Source organism: Aegilops tauschii, chromosome 2 (assembly GCF_002575655.3).
Source record: "Aegilops tauschii subsp. strangulata cultivar AL8/78 chromosome 2, Aet v6.0, whole genome shotgun sequence".
NCBI classification, from domain to species: domain Eukaryota; kingdom Viridiplantae; phylum Streptophyta; class Magnoliopsida; order Poales; family Poaceae; genus Aegilops; species Aegilops tauschii.
The window spans coordinates 620,867,990-620,890,664 of record NC_053036.3 but is presented as its reverse complement, the minus strand read 5'-3'; the positions used below and the strand labels follow the sequence as shown (position 1 = coordinate 620,890,664).

At 46.6% G+C, this 22,675-nt stretch overlaps 2 protein-coding genes and 1 non-coding gene across 3 annotated transcripts; 1 reads left to right on the top strand and 2 right to left on the bottom strand.

Annotated features, from left to right (window-relative positions):
* Positions 1-440: 440 nt before the first annotated feature.
* Positions 441-1,454, bottom strand: LOC109753614 (heavy metal-associated isoprenylated plant protein 39-like). Its single transcript, XM_040400718.2, has 3 exons — positions 1,361-1,454; positions 1,163-1,238; positions 441-996 (listed from the first exon to the last, which is right to left on the bottom strand). The coding sequence occupies exons 1-3, from the start codon at positions 1,373-1,375 to the stop codon at positions 671-673; spliced, it is 417 nt and encodes a 138-aa protein (XP_040256652.1). The 5' UTR covers positions 1,376-1,454; the 3' UTR covers positions 441-670.
* A 4,628-nt stretch (positions 1,455-6,082) lies between these two features.
* Positions 6,083-9,487, top strand: LOC109753573 (ubiquitin carboxyl-terminal hydrolase 3). The gene is made up of 9 exons (XM_020312499.4): positions 6,083-6,301; positions 6,390-6,521; positions 6,643-6,687; positions 6,989-7,100; positions 7,293-7,351; positions 7,444-7,518; positions 7,945-7,993; positions 8,076-8,152; positions 9,194-9,487. The coding sequence occupies exons 1-9, from the start codon at positions 6,218-6,220 to the stop codon at positions 9,281-9,283; spliced, it is 723 nt and encodes a 240-aa protein (XP_020168088.1). The 5' UTR covers positions 6,083-6,217; the 3' UTR covers positions 9,284-9,487.
* Positions 9,488-22,328: 12,841 nt separating this feature from the next.
* LOC120975113 (small nucleolar RNA Z247) lies at positions 22,329-22,467 on the bottom strand. The gene has a single exon (XR_005770951.1). It is a non-coding gene; the product is annotated as a small nucleolar RNA Z247 (small nucleolar RNA).
* Between the last annotated feature and the right edge of the window lie 208 nt (positions 22,468-22,675).

Below are 22,675 nucleotides of genomic sequence, written 5' to 3'. Positions count from 1 at the left end.
GTACATTCCCGTGTTCTAACGTGGAGTGGAGCGGAATATTCACACCTGCACACTAAGCTAGCACCGAAGTGTCACACCCACACAGATGCATGCTGCAGAATTAGATCATATAAATGGACGTGCCAAATTTGACGTACGTATGTGGCTTCGCAGCCGTGGGTACGTACAACACACAACACACGCAGTTAGAGCAGCGATTAAGACCTGTAGTTGGTCAATCATGTGTATTTTGTGCGATGGACAGTAGACAATGTATTACGAGTAGTAGGTCGTAATCATGTGTTGGACAATGGACGGCGCATGCTGGGTCGCACGTAAGAACAAAGGACCATGTACTTCCTCTGTACCTAAATACTTGTCGTGTTGGGGTAAACCAGGACAAGTTGCCCCAGCGACAAGTATTGTGGTACAGATGGAGTAATAACTAACGGCCTTTAAAATCCAAAGGCAGCAGTTTTATTTATTTAGTTCTTCTCCACACTGTAATTCGGTACCTGGCAAAGCTCAGCAGATGCGCAGCCGCCGGACACCTGTAAAATATGTAGCTCACACGGTCATAGATACATAGAACGCACGCCGTCGACCACCGGTGCAGGTAGGCTGATGAGCCCGGATCGATCAATCGGCAGCTAGTATGCAGATGCAGGCCGGCTACAAAAATGTGCGTCGATCAGCAGATGACGCACGCGTGGGGGTGCTCCTCGGTGTGGACGACGTAGCAGTAGCACGGCTGCGGGTGGTGAGGCGGCGGGTACCAGTGCGCCGGGTAGCACGGCTGGCACACTGGGATGGGCGTGCACGCGCCCTTCGTGTTGTCGACCTTCTTGTCCCCGCCGCCCTCATTGTTCTTCTTCCCCTCCTCCTTGGCCGGGCCGACGGAGACCATCCGCACCGAGCAGAAGCGCTTGCGCAGCTTGTGGACGACGTCGACGGGGTCGACCGTCCCCACGACCGTCATCTGGCCGTCCTTCATGTCCATGACGATCTGGTCGATACCTGGGGAAGGAAACCACGGTTGTCGTCGTCAGAAGCGCCAAACCGAGGTATGGTACTTGATGAGTGAGTGGCCTCAGTGCATGCATGTTGTCGACGAAGCAGAACAAGCTAGCAAGATACAATTCCGGACGGATTCCGAGAAAGAGAAGGGGGGTAAGTAAGTCACCACAGAGAGTGGAGACGGTCTTGATCGCCTTCTGCTTCTTCCCGTCGCAGTGCAGTTCCAGCTTCACCACGATCTTCTGCAGCCGTCAGACAAACCAATCGATCAAACTAACTACTGGTACATCAGGGAGCTAGCCGCGGTTAAAATCACAAGAGAAATCAAGAAATGCCACTTCGATCGGCTATGGTAAGCAATGACCTTCATGGCGGCCATCGATCCTCCACGAATTTGGAAGAGGGTGCGATAGGATGAAGCGCGCGCGCGCGGTGTCTTCTCTCCCGGCGACGATGGAGCTGTATATATGGGTGGGAGTAGCCAGTGACAGACCCTGGCGGGTTTATAGGCAGAGACCGTGGCACGTAGTACTGTTCCGTGTGTTGTTGGGAGCTGGGACAGTGGGACACTGGGACTAGGGCGTGTGTAAGCGCTATTGGAGAGTGGAGACCTAGGGGCGTACGTACGGTGGCGCCGGGGAATGGCTACGGCGATCGACCTGCCGGAGTCTTGGTGCGGGTCCGGCCGGGGTGGCTCGATCGCGACTCGGCGAGTAGTATCTTGACAGACCGGGCTTGTGAGCTAAGCTGTCAATGCTGTCGCTCGCTCGTTTGCAAGTAGTTACGTCCCTTGTCCGGCCTGATGCAATGTATTGCAGCAGCTAGCGACGGCTTGCGGCCTCAAATGGTTAATCGGTGCGGACCAGCCACCCATCACCTACCATGCATGCCAGGAGAAACGAGAGGTTGGACGCCTTAGCGGTAGCTCGAAGCAAGTTGGGCCGCCTGAAGTTTGCTTCGTCCCGGGCACCGGCGGTCACAACACTACGAGCACTCGTGTCGATCAATGTATACGAGGTGGAGCCTAGCCGCATGTCCGTCGCACATAAAGACCATCCAAACCGCTATAATCCTCACCCTCCGCATTACGTCTGTCGTCTGCGGTGACAGCCCACCGCTGGCTTCCGTTGGAAGAAAAACATAACATAGAATGTATCGAGGGACAACCCTGCAGATTTGCAATTCGGGTGGGGAAATGAATAAGAGTTGCTTGCAGTTCTTAAACAACGTGTTAATTAGGGATGTGTAGCTCGCGATTCGACGGGTGATGGTATCTTTGCTGTGGCCGGACACATGCAATGAACCTTGCTTTATCACACAGAGAAACACATGCTCTAGTCCATGGACTACTCATTGCGGATCAGCTGTGTTTTTTTCTTTAATTATTGGAAGAGAGGCTGTCCTCTCCGGTTTTCATGTAAAGAAACCATCTGGTCTTTTACAAACTGCAAACTATTTACGACTAAAGTTCTAAACAAAAGCGCAACCAGCTTACGTAGCAGAGATTCGAAAATCCTATCAGAGCAAACCTGATCATGCAAGATCACCAAAAGGACCCAAGCCCATTGGCTAGACCACAACTAACAAAGTGACCAAACCAATATCCAAGTTCAGATCAAACCAACCACCAGAGGAACGAAAACAGGAGAAAAAAAAACTTCAGCTTTCCAGGAAACTTCACCAAAGGGTATGCAAGCAAGAAGTCTTCAGTGTCTTGATTCATCATCTTCAGTCATCGGCAATTCGCAACAACCCTGGTCTCCATCCCTGGGAACACGTCACTTGACATCCGCTCGATTAGCTTTGCCCCTAGCATCAGTAGTTTTTGGCTGGCCTACTTTATCTGCAATATAGATCAACTCATTATCCAGGAACACATCATCTTGGCCAGAGTCATACGATCAGATATAATTTCTCTCTCAAAAAAATATTATTTCTGCATTTCCACATTACCCAAAACATCGGAGTAATAACACAACCGCCTATCAGATATAATTTCTGCATTTCCACCTACCAAAGCAATCAAACAGACTAGCAGGGGTAGATTGCAAATCAAAAGTACATTTTAAAAGACTCCAGACAAGTCTAGCAGATGAACACTAGAAAATTAAATGATCAATACTCTCATCATCTCCACACACATTTTGCCACCTTTCCATCCTCTTAGAAGCAGATTATCTTTAGTCATGGTGAATTTCTTGACCATATGCCACAAAAACACTTGATTTTTTAGGGAATTTTGATTTTCCACAGGATTTTTTTGCTGGAAACCACAAACATATTTAATTGGAAATTTATGCAAAGAGCTAACAGTGAATTTTCTGTCATCAGTGAGCATCCATTTAATTTTATCTTTTCCTCCCATCATTCTAACCTCCTCGCATCTCAATTTCAAACTATTCCAGAACTCCAAAGCTTCTCCAGGTTAGTTCTTCTAAAAGTGAATCCCTCCCAGCCCTTATTAATGGCCTCAACCATAGTTATATTATGATCAAAACTCAAACTGTACAGTCTGTGGTAGGATTGTTTGAGAGGTTTATCTCCCACCCAGAATATGGTATTCTCCCCATTCCCAGTCACTTTTGTACATTGTTGATAAAAAATATCTTTTACTGTCAAAAGACTAGTCCAAAAGTGAGAATCTCCCACTTCGGTCCTTTTCTCGACAAATGGTGGATTTTATTGGCTCAAAATAAAATATCAAGAAGATACTAACACAATGAGCAAACACCTGACCTTTAGATTGCTAGGATGCACACAATCAACACGAACTCACACATATGCAAAAAACAGGCGAGCAAACTATGCGTGGGTGAGGAAAAAGGAAAAAAGCCCCAAATCGGTCATATCTGCAATCGGCAAAACTACGACAATTACCATATCCGCCTCAACCATCTCATGACATCACATGGGCGACACTCAAGCGCCGTCGTCACCTGATCGAACCACAAGGGTAGTATATAGGTTTTCACGGTGAAGAATCAATCCAAACAATGCCTTCAATAAGGGAACGACGTAAGAAAAACATCGCCATCGGCAGGTATGACCACTCGGGTTTGACCTAGGCTTTCGCCCCAGAGCTCGAGATTGGGTGCTCAAGTTGCACCATCATCGAAGTCGCCCATGTGTGTTGCACCACTTTTCCACGATCCCGACAGGTACATGCGATGCGAGCGCCACCACTGCACAACCATCCCTCCGCGTCAATCCATCATTTATATTTGTATCTCATCGCTGAAGTCAACCACCGGGTCAGGAGAGATGAACCCTCCTGAAGACCTTTCTATGACCACCACAGTTGTGGAGTCGTAGGAAGTCGTTGCAGTACAATTTGAAGTCACCACCATCCGGCCGATCGGATCTGGATCACCACCACGAAGCTGTGGACCGTAGCACCTCCGGCCGGCCAACGCATGTGTGTAAGGCCAACACCTTGACGTCGCGGTCCACATCCAGCAAAGAGATAGATGCACACCGGCCCCCGATGCCACATCCAATCGGATTTGGCTGGAGACCGGCCCGCACACAGAGGTCCCCACGCATAACCATCTAGCCCTCCACGACTCCACATCCGCGCAGCCGCACCCACCCATCAGCTCCAATTAGCAGCCGCTCTATGCCTCTGTCGACAACAGCCGTCGTGCCGCCGTCGATCAGATCGGACGTGCGCCCCCCCCCCCCCCCCCCCCCCGGCGAGCCTTTGCCCCACGGCACCCGACCGCCACGAGATGAAGGTGATCCCCCATCACTGCGATCGGACGCCCGGACTTAGCCCAGCGGCTTCCTTAGGCGGCGATGGAGGGGAGGAAGGGAGGAGCGACGGGTACCTGCGGCAAGGGTTTATGTGCCTCCCGAGTCACCCGCACGGGAAGCGACACAGTGGATGTTCCCTCGTGGAACACTACATCCCACTTTGGGCCTAATGCCAGAAATACATTTCTCTTTAAAATACTTGCTCAGGAAACCTCTTGCCACAACCCTCACCCAGTTTCCATTTTTCAGAACCATTTAGCTAGTAGAACTTTATTCATAAGATCTAAATTTGAGATACCCAAGCCCCCTGTTGTTTGGGTTAACAACAAAGTTTCCAGTTCAACTGATATCTTTTCTTGTCTTCATTATCCAGCCACACAATCCTAACCCTATAAAAATCAACTTTCTTTCTTACCCCAGTAGGGATTGGGTAGAAAGACACTATAAAGATAGAGATGTTAGTTAAGCAGGCATGAACAAGAGTGATCTTGCCAACAATATTAAGCATTTTGCCTTGCCAGCACACATGTCTTTTCTCTATTTTTTCTATCATCCCATCCGGTGTTTATTGTTAATTCTCACATTAGAGAGAAGCATTCCCAGATACTTTAGGGGAACTGATCGTGACTCACAAGTAAGTATTTCCAAGTATAGATAAACTTTTCTAGTAGTTTCTTGTAAAAAAAAAGATTTTCTAGTAGTTTCTCCAAAGAGGAAAATCTCACTTTTGTGAAAGTTGATAGTCAAACCCAATATTTATTCAAAAGCACATAAAATAAATTCAAATTTCTAGCACTATCCTTATAATCTTGTAATACGAATATAGTATCATCAGTATATTGCAGCATATTCATCCCTTTTCGAAATAATCATCTAACATCCCCCTTACCCAAGCTATGGCTTCCTGGGGGGCCAAATATGCATCATAATGAGACGTTCCAATTCCCATTGTGGGCGCCCGAGGACACTAAAAACATCGGGCCTGTGCAGACAGTGAGCAAGTTCGGAAACTCAATGTAGAGAGGAGATCCGTCCATCCAAGGAGAAGAGGGTCTCCTCTTCATTGCCTATGGAAACTGAAAGCCCTAGTTGAATCTCATGCTTGACCTTGTGAATCGACTTCTAAAATTGGGACAAGAAACCGATTCCCAATATTAGCACTATTAACACAGAATCGTACTTTTTATTTGTGACTCAGGCTGTTCGACTTTGAACTTAAAATCTGCCTTCTTTTTTTTAAAAAAAACTGCCTTCTGACTACATCAGATTAATGGGCATGGCAGCAAAAAAAAAAGATTAATGCGCATGGGCCAGCTGGGCCGGGCTCGTTGTTCTGAGCATACTGGGCCGGTTGGAGGACCAAAAGCTGCCGCTACCATCTTGTCTAAAAAAAACAAAAAAACTGCCTCTCCCCTCCACCTCCGGCGAAATTCTCTCCAAAAAAGAGAAAACCTCCGGCGAAATCCTCATGGCAGCGCCGACGTCCTCCGCCTCCGCCTGCTCCGGCGAGCGGTGGCCCCCGCTGGAGTCCAGCCCTGAAGTATTCAACCAGGTTAGCGTCCGCCGCTGCCTGCTGCTCCTATCATCCATCGCTACTGTGACCATCTATCTGACGGAACTCCTCGCCGCGGCGGGCGCAGTTCATGTGGTCGCTGGGTGTCCCGCGGGGCGAGGCCGAGTTCCACGACGTGTACGGTCTAGACGCCGACGCGCTGGCCATGGTGCCCCAGCCCGTGCTCGCCGTCGTCTTCTGCTTCCCCGATCCGCCCGAGGTACATACACCACACGCTTCAGTTTATGTGTGAAAATGTGTGCAGGCAGTCTATTTTGTTTTGATATATCCTAGATTAGTACTTTCAGCGATTCAGTACTTATTCCGTTAGCCCGATGCAGGATCCAGCTGCTCCTCCAGAACAAGTCTCAGCTACTGAAGACAAGGTGGGCAATTTCTGTTTCTTGTACTCCCTCCGTTCCTAAATATAAGTCTTTGTATAGATTTCACTATGAACCACATACGGATGTATATAGATGCATTTTAGAGTGTAGATTCACTCAATTCGCTCCGTATGTAGTCCATAGTAGAATCTCTACAAAGACTTATATTTAGGAACCGAGGGAGTAGATCGCATGACTATATCAGTATGAGTTGCAGTTGTAGCTGATCTGTCCACCGTAACAGGCCCCTTATGGTCTTACATCAGGTGGCACATTTAACATCAACATATTCCTTCTGCAACAGGAAAGTTTGGATGAGGTGTATTTCATAAAACAGATTGACTCATTAGGAAATGCTTGCGGAACTATCGCTTTACTCCATGCTGTTGGAAATGCATGTTCGGAAATCAGTCTAGGTAAGTAAGCTCTGTGCTTTTGTGCTTCTGTTGTGTGTGATACCATTCTGTCTGTTGCACAAGTAATTAAGGGGGCATTGATTCCATGTAGGTTAGTAGAATTTGCGGTATGTAAATTATGTAAAATGATTCCATTCTGTTTCGTGCTTATGCCTCTGTTTTTGTTAAACGAACTTATGTTGTCTTTTGTAGTGGAGAATTCAGGCTTGGACCTGTTTTTCAAATCAACAGCCAGCATGGACCCGTATGAGGTTCTTATCTCTTGATTTAAACCATTCATCCTTACCTTGATCACTCTCAAACGGTTTTCTGTTATCCTTTTTTTCTTATGCCATACATTTAGCGTGCCAGAGTGTTGGAGAAGGACGATGACATGGCAAGAGCTCACTCACTGGCTGCCAGTGCTGGTGACACAGAGGTACTGATTACTATTTTTGGCTTATGTGAACTGGGATTCTGTCTCAGAGACCTAAATGATCATTACAGCAGCCAATAGACTGATGTGTGGGGAATGAATAAATAACCATGGAACTTGAAATTGTTGTTTTAGCTCATATTGTGAAGTGTCTTCATAATGTTTCTTTCAGTTCAAATGCAAAGGCAAAACTTTGTTCTAGTAACCAGTGTGGTTTTTTTTAAAAAGGCAGTATGAGCACTAATTAGTATCTAACAGACTACCACAGGACGTCTTTCAGATTGATTTATAATCTCTTATTACAGTTATCTCTTTTTTGGTAGTGAAAATACATAAGAAAAAAATGCAAGCCTATAAATATTTGTTAAAATGTCTTCTCCTATTTTCGTTGAAAACGTTTAACTTTCATACATGGCCCTCGTTTGCCAGATTGGTGACATTGTAGAAGAGCACTATGTTTGTTTCACAGCTCTGAATAGTAAGTCTTTTTGCTGGTCTTGATGTAATACTCAATTTTGATTGTTTTTCATACGATAGTAATGAGTGGCATATATCTGTAGGGACACTTTACGAGCTTGATGGAATGAAGGGTGGACCAATAAAGCATGGTCCCTCATCTCCTGAAAGTTTACTGCAGGTATTGTCAAAAGGGCCAGTGTTATATTTGCTTGTACCGGCTTGGAACTGTAAAGGCCTAGAATAAATAGAGAGCAAACATCTGAATAGTGGCCATTTTTACAAGAATAAGCTACCAACATGTAGGATGAGTGATGGTGGTGGCCGTACAAACTTGTCAATTTGTTTGATGACTTGTACATTCTAGTCTTCTAGACACAGTTGTTCTGTATCCCCCTACATGACCTCCAGAGCCTATAGGGCCTTAAATAGAACAGGTACGGACTACGAAGTTACACTAGCAGATTCAGTTACTGGTGTGAAAGGAGTCGTGCTTTTCATGGCATTAGTCTTGACGTTTTGGTTACTGACCTGTTACTTATTTGGCACTCAATGACTCAAATGAATATCTAACTATCAGCAGTAATTGCTCATGGCCTGTGAATAATTGATGCTGGCAGATTTGAAGTGAGAGTTCACCTGAAAAATCATTCGTGTAGCGTTGCTGCACTGCAGTTTAACATACGCGCTAACAACACGGGATATAAGCTAGTTTCACGGGTGCTATACAGTGTTATGTTTTGTTGACATGGCGCATTTTTTACAATCAGAGTATATGCCAGTGCCGTTGCCGCTGCCTTATTTTTCTTTTTATTCCAGGAGCTCCAGGCCCCCAGTCTCATTAGAATGAAATTGATAACACGGTATCCAGTCTGAGACCACTTATTCAATCACACCCACAACCCGCTGCGGAACCACAGAAGAAACACATCTACCAAAAGAAAGCAAAGTAGCAAACAGTTCCTCTAGTGTAGCACACCACCCAGCCTGGAGATGCAGCTCCCACCAAAACAGCCTACAAGAAGACTAGAAAGAGATCATAACAGTAGCAGCAAAGCGCCTTGGCTTGATAACAGTAGCAGCAAAGGACAGTCGACATCTCTACAAGTCGCACAATTTTAGCTATACCTTTTATTAGCGGTTATCTAACTGCCCATTGGCATCTGCAAATATATCTCCCCTGCTTACAGTACAATAATCGACGTTCTTTGTGTTGTACCAGGATGCCGTGAATGTCATCAAGACGATGATGCAGAGGATTCCCGATTCGGTAAACTTCAATGTGATGGTGCTATCGAGGAAACTCAAGTAAAAGGTGCCATTTCTTTGGTCGATTATTTCCGGGTTACGGCGGAAGGGGTGAAGGCTATCTGTTTCAGCAAACAGCAGCCGCTGTCCACCCTTGCGTAAGAACTTCTGTCTGGTACTGCCTGTGTGCTTGTCTAGATTATCTCGTGCATTCGGCGTGCACGGAACCTCTTAATTGGTAACGTGAATACTGCTTATATTCCTGTGATATGTATGGGTCGATCACATTATCACAAGAGGCCGATCCTCTCGTCTTAGACCACTGTGGTATAGGTTAATGAATTACACATAGGCCATATGGCCCCGTTTTGCAGCCACTTGTGCACCTTCACTAGAATATAAGAGCATCAACATCCGGGCGTCCCAAACCCGCCTTATATGCCCGGGCTGACCGGCACCCCTCATATCCAGCCAAATATGAAGCGCATATGGGGTGCTTGGGCGCGTCCGCCACGTCGGGCCCGGCCCATGCTGACCCACTCGACCTCACATATATTCCTCCCCATCCACTCGATGGACCAAACCCTAATCACTTCACACTCCACTCCCCTCCCCTCCTTCCGCTACCCAAGCTCACCTCCAGCGATTTTCGGTAGTCTCCGGCATGGCGGGTAGCGGATCTGACCCTGACCAGTCCGGATCCGTCGACTGGGGTGTCATCCCGTGCGGGTTGGAGGAGGCAATGGTGGTCCGCATTGCACTTCGCCGCTCTCGAGAGGACATCGCCCGACCGACGGCAGGTTCTGTCTGGCGCAATTCCATAGCGTCGGCTGAACGGGCGCTCGTGCCCTCGGTGGTTCGATCATCGTGGTCCCGGCGGCCAGAAAATCTCTCCTTCCCCATCATCGGTCGGGCGGACTATGAGTCACACCCGGACCGGTGTGCCAGCCGTGGGAAGGAGAGGATAAGGGCCGTCGAGGCCCGTATCGCGGCCGAAATGGCGGCTGCTGCGGCGGTGCGGGCGGCCGCCATGGAGGAAGCCATCCGCGCCCGCATTGTGAAGAAACGACAGCGGAAGAACACACACGCCCTCACCCGAGAGTAGAACCGGGTGGTCCGTGCCATGGCCGGACTACCACCGTTGTTGCTGTTAGTTTGTGTAAGCGTCTCTACCCTCATACAACGGGCCGCGTGATGTTTATATTGATTGGGAGAGACCCATCTCTCATATGTTACAACCAAAGAGATATTACAGGAGGTTTTACAGGAGGGATAAGAGAGAATAACAAGAAAAGGATCCTACTCCTATAACAACCCTTGGCGCACAAGGCAGCCCCTAGGCGTGACAGAATTACATGTTTAACACCTTCCCTTAATCATAACATAACTAAGTTAAGATTACGCTTGAACTCTTCAAACTGTCTTGTAGGCAAAGCTTTTGTAGACCCATCTGCAACTTGATCCTTGGAGTGAACAAAGCGAATTTTCAATTCTTTGTTTGCAACTCTTTCTCGAACAAAATGATAGTCAATTTCAATATGTTTTGTTCTTGCATGGAAAACAGGATTAGCAGATAAATATGTGGCACCAAGATTATCACACCAGAGACAAGAGGGTTGTGCATAACCTATTCCAAGTTCTCTAAGCATGGATTTGACCCAAATGATTTTTGATGTTGCATTTGCTAAAGCCTTGTATTCCGCCTCCGTACTTGACCATGTGACTGTGGCCTGTTTTCTTGCACACCATGAGATGAGGTTAGGTCCAAAGAAAACAGCAAAACCACCTATTGAGCCACTAGTAGAAAAAGGGCATATTGTCCCGGTTCGTAAGGCCCATTTGTCCCGGTTGTTGAACCGGGACTAAAGGGTCGTTACTAAAGCCCTAGGCCTTTAGTCTTGGTTCTTACACGAACCGGGACAGATGGGTCTCCACGTGGCCGGTGCGGCGAGCCCAGGCAGGAGGGCCTTTGGTCCCAGTTGGTGGCACCAACCGGGTCCAATAGGCGTCCATGCGTCAGCAGCTGGCAGGAGTTGAGGTTTTTTTGAAAGGGGGTGGGTTTAGGGGGTAATTTAGGGTGTGTTAGCTAGCTAATAGAGAGAAGTGTTCTCTCTTATCTCCGTGCTTGGTTTACCAACGCTACTGCTATGCCTTAACATGGCTTAGATTAAAGTGAAGGCAACATGTGGTGCATGTCGAAAGTAATACTAATCCTAACTTGATCAAGTTTGGATTAGTACTACTTTCGACATGCACCACATGCATGTTGTCTTCATTTCAATCCAAACCATGCATGTTCATTTCACCCACTGATATATAATAACTCTTCATGCTCGCATCATGCATCATAATAATAATAAGTCCTACTAATCGTCATCATACAACTTCTACTCGTTATTAATAACAAGTCATACGATCATCATCCTCATAGTCATCGAACCAACCCTACTTAATTGTTCTTAGCACATGATCATCAGTATTAGGTAGGACCTAAATACCATCTTTAAGGTAAAATAGCATAAAACAATATAGACCCCGACTCTCCATTATGGAGAATGGATATCATCCTGTCTCCAATTCTTGCGCTTCGCTTCCTTTTGCTTTCAAGAACCTCCTTACGACTCTCCATACATTTTTTTCCATTCCTTGATTTTCATGTCTCCACTTCTTTTAGAAACCCGGTATGGACAGTTGAGATTCATAGGATGACCTGGCCGTATGTTCAAAACATCAATGCGACCACTCTGATACATCAGATGAAGCACACAATCATTTGGGATTTCCTGTTGAAAAACATATAGTAATAACTTCGTAGTTAGCAATGTAGTTAAGTTTTAAAAGAATTTATGCAAAAGATGCACGGATGTCGTAATACTAAAAAATCTTACCATGGCATCTCCATGGATGTTACCGTAGTTCAACACGTGCACTAGTGGCACGTATTAACCATAATGTGGAGGAGTTTTATAATAGATATTGTAATTCTCAAAATCCGTACAAAATGCAACCAGATGATTTTTCTCCTTATAAGTTAACTTAGAGCCATCGGTGTAGTAGGTTCTGTCTACCATGTTCCGCACATTGTTTGAACAATCAAAATAAGTTATCAACTATTTTGAAATGAACAATATAAATTAGTTAATAACTATGTTTGAGAAACTCACATAGTGGTAGAATTGGAGTCGTATCAACAAGGACCCAAATGTTCATATTGTCTTAGTCGATGTCAGGATCATCAAGATCCATGGTGACAAGCATACCCTCATCAAAATCATACATCTTGCAAAGTGCTTCCCAATTTTTGCAACAAAAATGGGTTACGCTCTCAGAATTATATAGATTTACTTCAAAATCCATATCATGATGGGTCCTTAGGTGAATTTTCTTTGTTTCCATACTTTTATGGTCTTCAAAACCCATCCTCTCCAAGACATAGCGTCTTGCATGGCATGTGATAAACTAGTCGAATTGTAAAAGATGAAAATTACACATTGAAATAGTTGAAGTCGTGCTTAATTACGAAAAAATAACACTTGTCGTCGTTGTGTATCGTTTCAACATCGAAGGTCTCCTCCAGCTTAATGCTGAAGCGCCGATCTTCGTCCAGGTGAGGCCTGTCGCACAGACCTCGGTCGTCGTGGCACCAGTCGCACTCCACCGGGAGACTTTCGTCGTCCGAGTACGACATTTCCTATGTTCATAATTCAAATATTAAACTTGTAAAATTAAATATATGTACTAAAAAACCTAAATTAGATCATTATTATTCATCACGGGTTGACTATCGGTCAGTCGAGTCTTTTCTTGACAACTCTCAGCTCACGTGGTGTACATATTCGACCGTCGGTGATGGTAGCTCCTCCTTTCATTCCCGAGTGCATTACACCAAGTTGTCTAGCACACGGGAATGAAGGAGAAGCTACCCCCACGACAACAGTCGGGATTCTTCGTCCTCTCAGATATATATGGTGGAGACTCTCCCTCACTGATTCCTCCCTGACATTTGCGACCATCGGTGATGGTAGCTCCTCCTTTCGTTCCCAAGTACATTACACCAAATTGTCTAGCACACGGGAATGAAGGAGAAGCTACCCCCACCACAACAGTCGGGATTCTTCGTCCTCTCATATATGGTGGAGACTCGACAGACTTAAAGTCAACCCAAAATATCGTTTAATTATCTTTCTAAAAAAGGACATATCGAGCGCCTAAAATTTGCCGGAACGGAAATATACATGTTTTTATCTACATCATATGAGCATTCAAACTTGATGGCCATTGCATTTCAATGGTTGAAAATATGAGCAAAAACATTTCAAAATATCTTATAGGACTCATATTGACATGGAGATTTGGCTGGTCTCACCTCGAGGTCGGAGGGGGGTCGGTGACGGGGATGACGGCGGGGATGATGGAGGGGGCTTCTAGATTTCTGCAAAAACAAAAACCCTATAAGCTATCAACTAATCAAATGCATACGCCTTGCATAGTGCTCTCCAATTTTAGCATTCAAAGTAGGAGTAGTTTTCCAATTTGAGCATTCAATAAGCAAAACCAAATCGTAAAATAAAGTATTATTCAAATTAGCATGCATTCAATTATAAGCAAAACTACATCATCTCTTGCATCCATACATCGTCGAATATTATCAATAATACACCTCGAATACTATCATACATATATCATCACTAATACAGCTAGAAACGTAGCGCCCGACGGGTATCGGCGCGGGCGGTGGACACCCAAAGAGAAGGAACCATCACAGGATCACTCCAGTGAGATCCCTGAAGAACCTGCCAGGTATTGTCGAACCTGCCCTCCAACGCAACCATGTAGCGACGGACGTGCTCGTCCTCCTCGCTGACACGGTGACGTACCACCTCTGCGGTGTCCGGAAGCCTCGGCACCGTCACTGGCCCACGCGACCGCCACCAAACAAGGATCGGGTCAACGACGGGCTGGCTCCTCACCAACCTACGCCCCCGGAAGGTAGCACCTCCCAATACCAGCCCGGCGGAGACCAGTCCCGGACATAGCCCCTCTGATCAAGCAGGCCTCCTCCGCCGAGTCGACGACGAGGATGCGGGATAGGCATCGTCGACGTCGATGCGGGAATAATTGCTTGAACTAAAAAACTAAACTAGTTCTATTAATTTTCTTGCTAAAAATAAACTACTTCTATAGTAAAATAAAGTAGTTTTATTAAATCAACTAGTTCAACTACTAAGCACTTACTATAAATAAAATAAAGTAGTACTTGCTAAAAATAAACTGCTTCTATAGTAAAATAAAGTAGTTTTATTAAATCAACTAGTTCAACTACTAAGCACTTACTAAAAATAAAATAAAGTAGTACTTACTAAAAATAAACTAGTTTAACTAGTTATATTATTTTTCTAACTAATTATATTAAATCGGGAGGGGGGTATATCGACAACGACATACCCGATAGAAATAAGAAGAGGAAGAATAAGAAGAAAAAAGAGGAGAAGAAGAAAGGAATAGAGGAGGAGATCGAAGAAAAAAAAGAAGAAAAAAAAGGAGAAGAAGAAGGACTGGAGGTGAAGAAGAAGAAATAGAATAATATATTATTCTATTTTTTCTTCTTCTCCTCTATTCCTTTCTTCTTCTTCTTCACCTCTATTCCTTCTTCTTCTCCTCGTTTTCTTTTCTTTTTCATCTTCTTATTTATTTCGCCTCTTCTTCCTCTCCTCTTCTCCTCTGCTTCTCCTCCTCCTCCTCCTCCTATGATGTATTCGCTTCCTTATCTTTTCTTTTTCTCGGTTTGGTAGACATGTCCTTCACATAGATAACCTGCGCCACATCATTGGCTAGGACGAACGGTTCGTCAGTGTACCCACGATTGTTCAGATCCACTGTTGTCATTCCGTACTGTGGGTCTACCAGTACCCCGCCTCCTAACAGATTGACCCATTTGCACTTAAACAATGGGACCTTAAAATCATGTCCGTAGTCAAGTTTCCATATGTCCACTATGTAACCATAATATGTGTCCTTTCCCTTCTTGGTTGCTGCATCAAAGCGGACACCGCTATTTTGGTTGGTGCTCTTTTGATCTTGGGCGATCGTGTAAAATGTATTCCCATTTATCTTGTACCCTTTGTAAGTCAATACAGTCGAAGATGGTTCCCTGGACAACGAGTACAACTCATCACAAACAGTGTTATCACCTCTGAGACGTGTTTCAAACCAACTGCTGAAAGTCCTAATGTGTTTACATGTAATCCAGTCATCACACTGCTCCGGGTGTTTGGAGCGCAGACTGTTCTTGTGTTCATTAACATACGGGGTCACCAAGTAGAGTTCTGTAGAACTGTGTAGTGTGCTTGAGACCAAGAATGCCCATCCCTGCATATTATTGAGTCCCCTCCAAGCTTGCCTTTTCCAGTCATTCTTCCCTCATACCGTGATATAGGGATACCTATCTTCTTAAGGCCAGGAATGAAGTCAACAGAAAACCCAATGCCATCCTCTGTTTGATGGCCCATGGAGATGCTTCCTGGTGGCCTAGCGTGGTTACGGACATATTTCTTTAGGACTCCCATGAACCTCTCAAAGGGGAACATATTGTGTAGAAATACGGGGCCCAGAATGGCAATCTCGTCGACTAGATGAACTAGGACGTGCGTCATGATATTGAAGAAGGATGTCGGGAACACCAGCTCGAAACTGAGAAGACATTGCGCCACATCACTCCTTAGCCTTGGTATGATTTCTGGATCGATCACCTTCTAAGAGATTGCATTGAGGAATGCACATAGCTTCACAATGGCTAATCGGACGTTTTTCGGTAGAAGCCCCCTCAATGCAACCGGAAGCAGTTGCGTCATAATCACGTGACAGTCATGAGACTTTAGGTTCTGGAACTTTTTCTCTGGCATATTTATTATTCCCTTTATACTCGACGAGAAGCCAGTCGGGACCTTCATACTGAGCAGGCATTCAAAGAAGATTTCCTTCTCTTCTTTGGTAAGAGCATAGTTGGCAGGACCTTCATACTGCTTTGGAGGCATGCCGTCTTTTTCGTGCAAACGTTGCAGGTCCTCCCGTGCCTCAGGTGTATCTTTTGTCTTCCCATACACGCCCAAGAAGCCTAGCAGGTTCACGCAAAGGTTCTTCGTCACGTGCATCACGACGATTGAAGAGCGGACCTCTAGCTCTTTCCAGTAGGGTAGGTCCCAAAATATAGATTTCTTTTTCCGCATGGGTGCGCGTCCCTCAGCATCATTCGAAACAGCTAGTCCGCCGGGACCCTTTCCAAAGATTACGTGTAAATCATTGACCATAGCAAGTACGTGATCACCGGTACGCATGGCGGGCTTCTTCCGGTGATCTGCCTCGCCTTTGAAATGCTTGCCTTTCTTTCGACATTGATGGTTGGTCGGAAGAAATCGACGATGGCCCAGGTACACATTCTTCCTGCATTTGTCCAGGTATATACTTTCGGTGTCAGCTAAACAGTGCGTGCATGCGTGGCATCCCTTGTTTGTCTGTCCTGAAAGGTTACTGAGAGCGGGCCAATCGTTGATGGTTACAAACAGCAACACATGCAGGTTAAATTCCTCCTGTTTGTGCTCATCCTGCACACGTACACCGTTTCCATTCCACAGATGTAAAAGTTCTTCAACTAATGGCCTTAGGTACACATCAATGTCGTTGCCGGGTTGCTTAGGGCCTTGGATGAGAACTGGCATCATAATGAACTTCCGCTTCATGCACATCCAAGGAGGAACGTTATACATACATAGAGTCATGGGCGAGGTGCTGTGATTGCTGCTCTGCTCCCCGAAAGGATTAATGTCATCCGCGCTTAAACCAAACCCTACGTTCCTTGGGTCACTTGCAAATTCAGTGCAGTACTTTCTCTCAATTTTTCTCCACTGCGACCCGTCAGCGGGTGCTCTCAACTTCCCGTCTTTCTTACGGCCCTCTCTGCGCCATCGCATCAACTTGGCATGCTCTTCGTTTCTGAACAGACATTTCAACCGTGGTATTATAGGAGCATACCACATCACCTTCGCAGGAACCCTCTTCCTGGGGGCTCACCGTTAACATCACCAGGGTCATGTCGTCTGATCTTATACCGCAATGCACCGCATACCGGGCATGCGTTCAAATCCTCGTACGCACCGCGGTAGAGGATGCAGTCATTAGGGCATGCATGTATCTTTTGCACCTCCAATCCTAGAGGGCATACGACCTTCTTTCTGCGTACGTACTGTCGGGCAATTCGTTATCCTTTGGAAGCTTCGTCTTCAATATTTTCAGTAGCTTCTCAAATCCTTTGTCAGGCACAGCATTCTCTGCATTCCACTGCAGCAATTCCAGTATGGTACCGGCCTTTGTGTTGCCATCTTCGTAATTGGGGTACAACCCTTTTTGTGATCCTCTAACATGCGATCGAACTTCAGCTTCTCCTTTTGACTTTCGCACTGTGTCCTTGCATCAACAATGACCCGGCGGAGATCATCATCATCGGGCACATCGTCTGGTTCCTGATCTTGATCTTCAGCAGCTTCCCCCATTGCAGCATCACCGTATTCAAGGGGCACATAGTTGTCATCGTCCTCTTCTTCTTCGCTGTCTTCCATCATAACCCCTATTTCTCCGTGCCTCGTCCAAACATTATAGTGTGGCATGAAACCCTTATAAAGCAGGTGGGTGTGAAGGATTTTCCGGTCAGAGTAAGACTTCGTATTCCCACAACTAGGGCATGGACAACACATAAAACCATTCTGCTTGTTTGCCTCAGCCACTTCGAGAAAATTATGCACGCCCTTAACGTACTCGGAGGTGTGTCTGTCACCATACATCCATTGCCGGTTCATCTGCGTGCATTATATATAATTAGACAAGTATCTATCTAAAGTAAGAATTCTTTTTTTCCAGAAAGAAGATAAGAACAAGAGGCTCACCACGGTGGTGCTGGCGACGAGATCGGCGCGGGCGATCAACGGCGGTGAAGACTGGGACAGGACGTCACGGACCACTAAACCTATGCAAATCTCAGGGAAAATGGAGCTTGGAGGTCGAGCTTCGAGAGGAGAAATCTTAACTAGTGTGGCTCGGGCATTTCATCGAACACCTCATGTGCATAGGAGGTGAGCTAGAGCACCCAAATGGCCTCCCCTCGCCGACCAGAAAAAACAGAGCACTATGGAGTGCTCTGCTGCGGCGATGGGGTATATATAGGCAACTCATTTGTCCCGTTCTTGGTTGGAACCGGGACTAAAGCCCCACCTTCTGTCCCGGTTCGAGCCACAAACCGGGACAAATGTATGTGGGCCAGGAGCGAGGCCTATTGGTCCCGGTTTGTGCCAGGAACCGGGACAAATGGGTCCAGACGAACCGGGACCAATGCCCACGAGGCCCCGGCCGCCCCCCTGGGCTCACGAACCGGGACGTATGCCCCCATGGGTCCCAGTTCGTGACTGAACCGGGACTACTGGGCTGGCCAGGCCCCAACCAAAGCCCTGTTTTCTACTAGTGAGCGTCTGTCATCTAGGCACCCTGCCCAATCAGAATCAGAGAAAGCACTAAGAAGAGTGGATGGTGACTTGCTGAATGTCAGACCAATACTCAAAGTGTCCTTCACATATCTTAATATGCGTTTTGCAGCAGTTCAATGTGCAATGGTAGGCGCATGAAGGAATTGACAAACTTTGTTTACAGCAAAGGAAATATCAGGCCTTGTAAGGGTTAAGTAGTGAAGTGCTCCTACCATGCTTCTGTACGTGGTGCTGTCATCTTGGCTCAAGGGTTCACCTTCTTCAAGAGATAACTTTTCTGTACTAGACAATGGTGTGGGTGAGGATTTGCACCCTTGCATGCCAACCTTGCTCAGGAGATCAGCTGCATACTTCTCCTGAGAGAGATGAAGACCACCTTCCCTGTTTCTCTTGACCTCAATGCCAAGAAAGAAGTGCAAATATCCCAAATCCTTGAGAGAAAAGTCTGCATTCAAGTCTTTTAACAAGGCTGTTACTGCTGCCCTGGATGAACTTATAACAATGATATCATCAACATAAATAAGCACAAATATGGATATATGTGACTTATTACAGATAAACAGAGATGTATCAAACTTTGAGGGCACAAAACCAAGTGACTGAAGCTTTGCACTTAGCCGTGAGTACCAAGCTCGAGGGGCTTGTTTCAGTCCATAAAGAGACCTGTCAAGCTTGCACACATATAAGGGCTTGTTCTTGTCTTAAAAACCAGGAGGTTGGCGCATGTACACTTCCTCTTCCAGAACACCATGAAGGAATACGGTCTGTACATCTAGCTGTCTGAGGCTCCATCCTCTGGACACAGCGATGGACCAAACAAGACAGATAGTTGCAGCTTTAACGACATGACTAAATGTATCCTCATAATCAATACCGTACCTCTGCTTGAATCCTTTTGCAACAAGCCTAGCTTTATAACGATCTATTGTGCCATCTAATTTCTTCTTTATCCTGAATACCCATTTGCAATCAATCAAATTTTTACCTCGGTGTGCAGGAACTAGATACCATGTTTTGTTTTTCTGCAAGGCTTGAAACTCTTCTTCCATTGCCTTTTTCCAACATGAATCTTTGCATGCTTCTTGGAACGTACGAGGTTCACCTGTGGAACATGTCAAACCAAACTTAACTTTGTAATTTGTGTGTTGAATTACCCCTGATCGAAGGCGTGTATGTGGTGCATCAGGAACGGATGCAACTGCGACTGGCGCAGAGGATCCTGTGATCTGCTGTAGCATATCCGAAGCAGATTCCCTCGCCAGATCTTCTGTGGCAGGCGCTGGTGAAGACGCGGGCGAGGGTGGCGGAGAAAATCCAGGCGAGGCCGCCGCCGGATTGGTGCATGCGCCTGGTGTAGACCCGTGGTTCCACACCGAACCGGTCGGTCGGGTGGTCCGCAGAAGCCGACGCGCGCGTGGGGGAGAGCGGGCCCGCAGCCCGTTGCGTGTCATCTCTAGGTTGGCGAGGCGCGCGTGGCGTGGACGGCTGGCCTACAGGCGCGGAGTCCGGGGAGGCGCTGCCATCCAGAACCTGGCGCGGCGACACATCTAACGAGGGCGATCCCGAGGCAGATCCTGTCGAGGGTGACCACGAGGGGGATTCGGTGGCAGGGTTGTTGCACCGCGGGGGACACATGAAATACTGCTCGTTTGACCTGTTTTCTTCACGATTTTTCACCAATTTTTTTTGTTGCTTCAGTATCCGACCCTGCAGTACTAGAAGACTCAAGTTCAAGGTTAGGAGGGTTAGTCATGTGATCATAATTATCATCCCCGTGATGCAAAGAGGTCAAATGAGAAGGAAGAAGTGGGACTTCCTTGCGAAGGAGGGCACCGGCATTAGGATGAAGTGTGGCAAAAGGAAAAACTGTCTCATCAAAAACGACATCCCTGGAGATATAGACACGTCCCGTGGGTACGTCAAGACACTTGACACCCTTGTGCTGGGCACTATAGCCAAGAAACACACATTGTGTGGAACGAAACATAAGTTTTCGATTATTGTAGGGACGGAGATTGGGCCAGCATGCACACCCAAAAACACGAAGAGACTTGTAATCGGATCTAACTTGGAGAAGTCGTTGCATAGGAGTATCATTATCAATGACACGACTAGGAAGCATATTAATGAGATGGACAGCGGTGAGGAACGCTACGTCCCAAAACTTTAAGGGCATAGATGCACCCGCAAGAAGAGCGAGGCCTACGTCCACAATATGCATATGCTTGCGTTCAGCGGAGCCATTCTGTTGGTGTGCATGGGGGCAAGAAACATGATGGGAAATGCCAAGCGTCTGAAAGAACGAGTTTAGTTTCTCGTACTCGCCACCCCAGTCTGACTGGACGGCAATTATTTTGCGATCAAACTTGCGTTCAACAAGTGCTTGAAAATTCTTAAATACTTGGAAAACATCGGAACGAAGTTTGAGAAGATAAATCCAAGTGAATTTGCTGAAATCATCGATGAAGCTAACATAGTAAGTATGTCTACCAACCGAGGAGGGGGCAGGACCCCATACATCAGAAAAAATAAGTTGGAGCGGCTTGGTAGAAATATTAGTAGAAATATGATATGGCAATTGATGAGATTTTGCATTTTGACATGAATCACAAACAGTTTCGATGCTACGCTCACTAACACATGGGAGCTTATTATTTCTAAGCACTTGTTGTACGACATAAAAAGATGTATGTCCTAGCCTAGCATGCCACCTGTCCGCAGAGATTTTGATGACACCAAAAACTTGTTTATTGAAGCTCCTGAACTCGGGAAAAAGAGGGTAGAGCCCATGCACGCATCTACCGCGATAGAGAATTCTCCATGTGACCTGATCCTTGATAAAAAAGAAATAGGGATGAAATTTAAGAAAAACTTTGTTGTCAAGAGCAATGCGATGTACTGAAAGAAGATTTTTGGCAGTTTGGGGAACATGCAAGATGTTTTTAAGATGAATATCACGAATGAGGGGTTGCAATAATTGAATGACCAACGTGAGCTATCTCCGTACCTTCTCCATTTGCATTATGAACTTGATCTTGCCCGGGATACTTGTCGTGCATGGTCAGCTTGTCCAGATCATGAGTGATTTGGTTGGAGGTGCCGGAGTCAGCGTACCAGTTTGTGTCCACACCATAGGAGGTGTCTGCGGCGGCTGGAACCTTCTTGCGTTGGGAGTTGTTCTCGGCATAACGCCAGTCACAATCCTTCGCAATATGATTATCTTTCTTGCAAATTTGACACTTGTTAAAGTATTCATCATAACCTTGGAAGGAGCGATGATTGTTGTTGTTGCGGCGCTGGGAGTTGTTGTTGCCGCGCTGGTTGTAGTGGCCTCCGCCACCACCGCCGCCGTGCTGGAAGTGGCACCACCACCACCATGCGGATAGGGAGCGCCGCCACCGCCGCCGCCGTTCTGGAAGTGGGCGCCGCCGCTGCCGCCTGGACCGCCACGATAGCCCACACCGCCACCACCCTTGGGAGGGTTCTGAGAGGGTTTGGGAGGCCCGCGACCATGATAGGCGGCATTGGCCGAGGATTTGAAGGCGCCGGGACCAGTTCCTTGGAACAGCTCGACGCGCTGATCGAAGTTGGAGATCATGCCAAAGAGCTCATCGGTGGAGACAGGATCAACGCGCACACCATGAGCAGAGATGATGGGTTGATATTCCATGTCGAGGCCGGCGATGATGAAGGAGATGAGGTCATCTTCGCCGATGGGCTTTCCTGCGGCCGCGAGTTCATCAGACAGCGCCCGCATCTGCCCAAAGTAGGCGGCGGCGCTGAGGGAACCCTTCTGGGCATTGGAGAGGGCAATACGGCAGTTGTTGATGCGAGACTTGGATTGGGCAGAGAACATGTTTGCCAGGGCAGACCAGATGGCATGAGAAGTCTCGAGGGAAGCAACTTGCACCAGGACTTCTTTGGAA

What these genes read in the sequence shown, in the direction of transcription:
- LOC109753614 (XM_040400718.2), bottom strand. An exon ending in GACCGTCTCCACTCTCTGTG is followed by an intron (nt 997 to 1,162) that starts GTGACTTACTTA and finishes TTCCTTCCCCAG; the next exon opens with GTATCGACCAGATCGTCATG.
- LOC109753573 (XM_020312499.4), top strand. Translation starts at nt 6,218, where the DNA reads ATGGCAGCGCCGACGTCCTCCGCCTCCGCCTGCTCCGGCGAGCGGTGG. An exon ending in TCTCAGCTACTGAAGACAAG is followed by an intron (nt 6,688 to 6,988) that starts GTGGGCAATTTC and finishes CTTCTGCAACAG; the next exon opens with GAAAGTTTGGATGAGGTGTA. An exon ending in CTCCTGAAAGTTTACTGCAG is followed by an intron (nt 8,153 to 9,193) that starts GTATTGTCAAAA and finishes GTGTTGTACCAG; the next exon opens with GATGCCGTGAATGTCATCAA.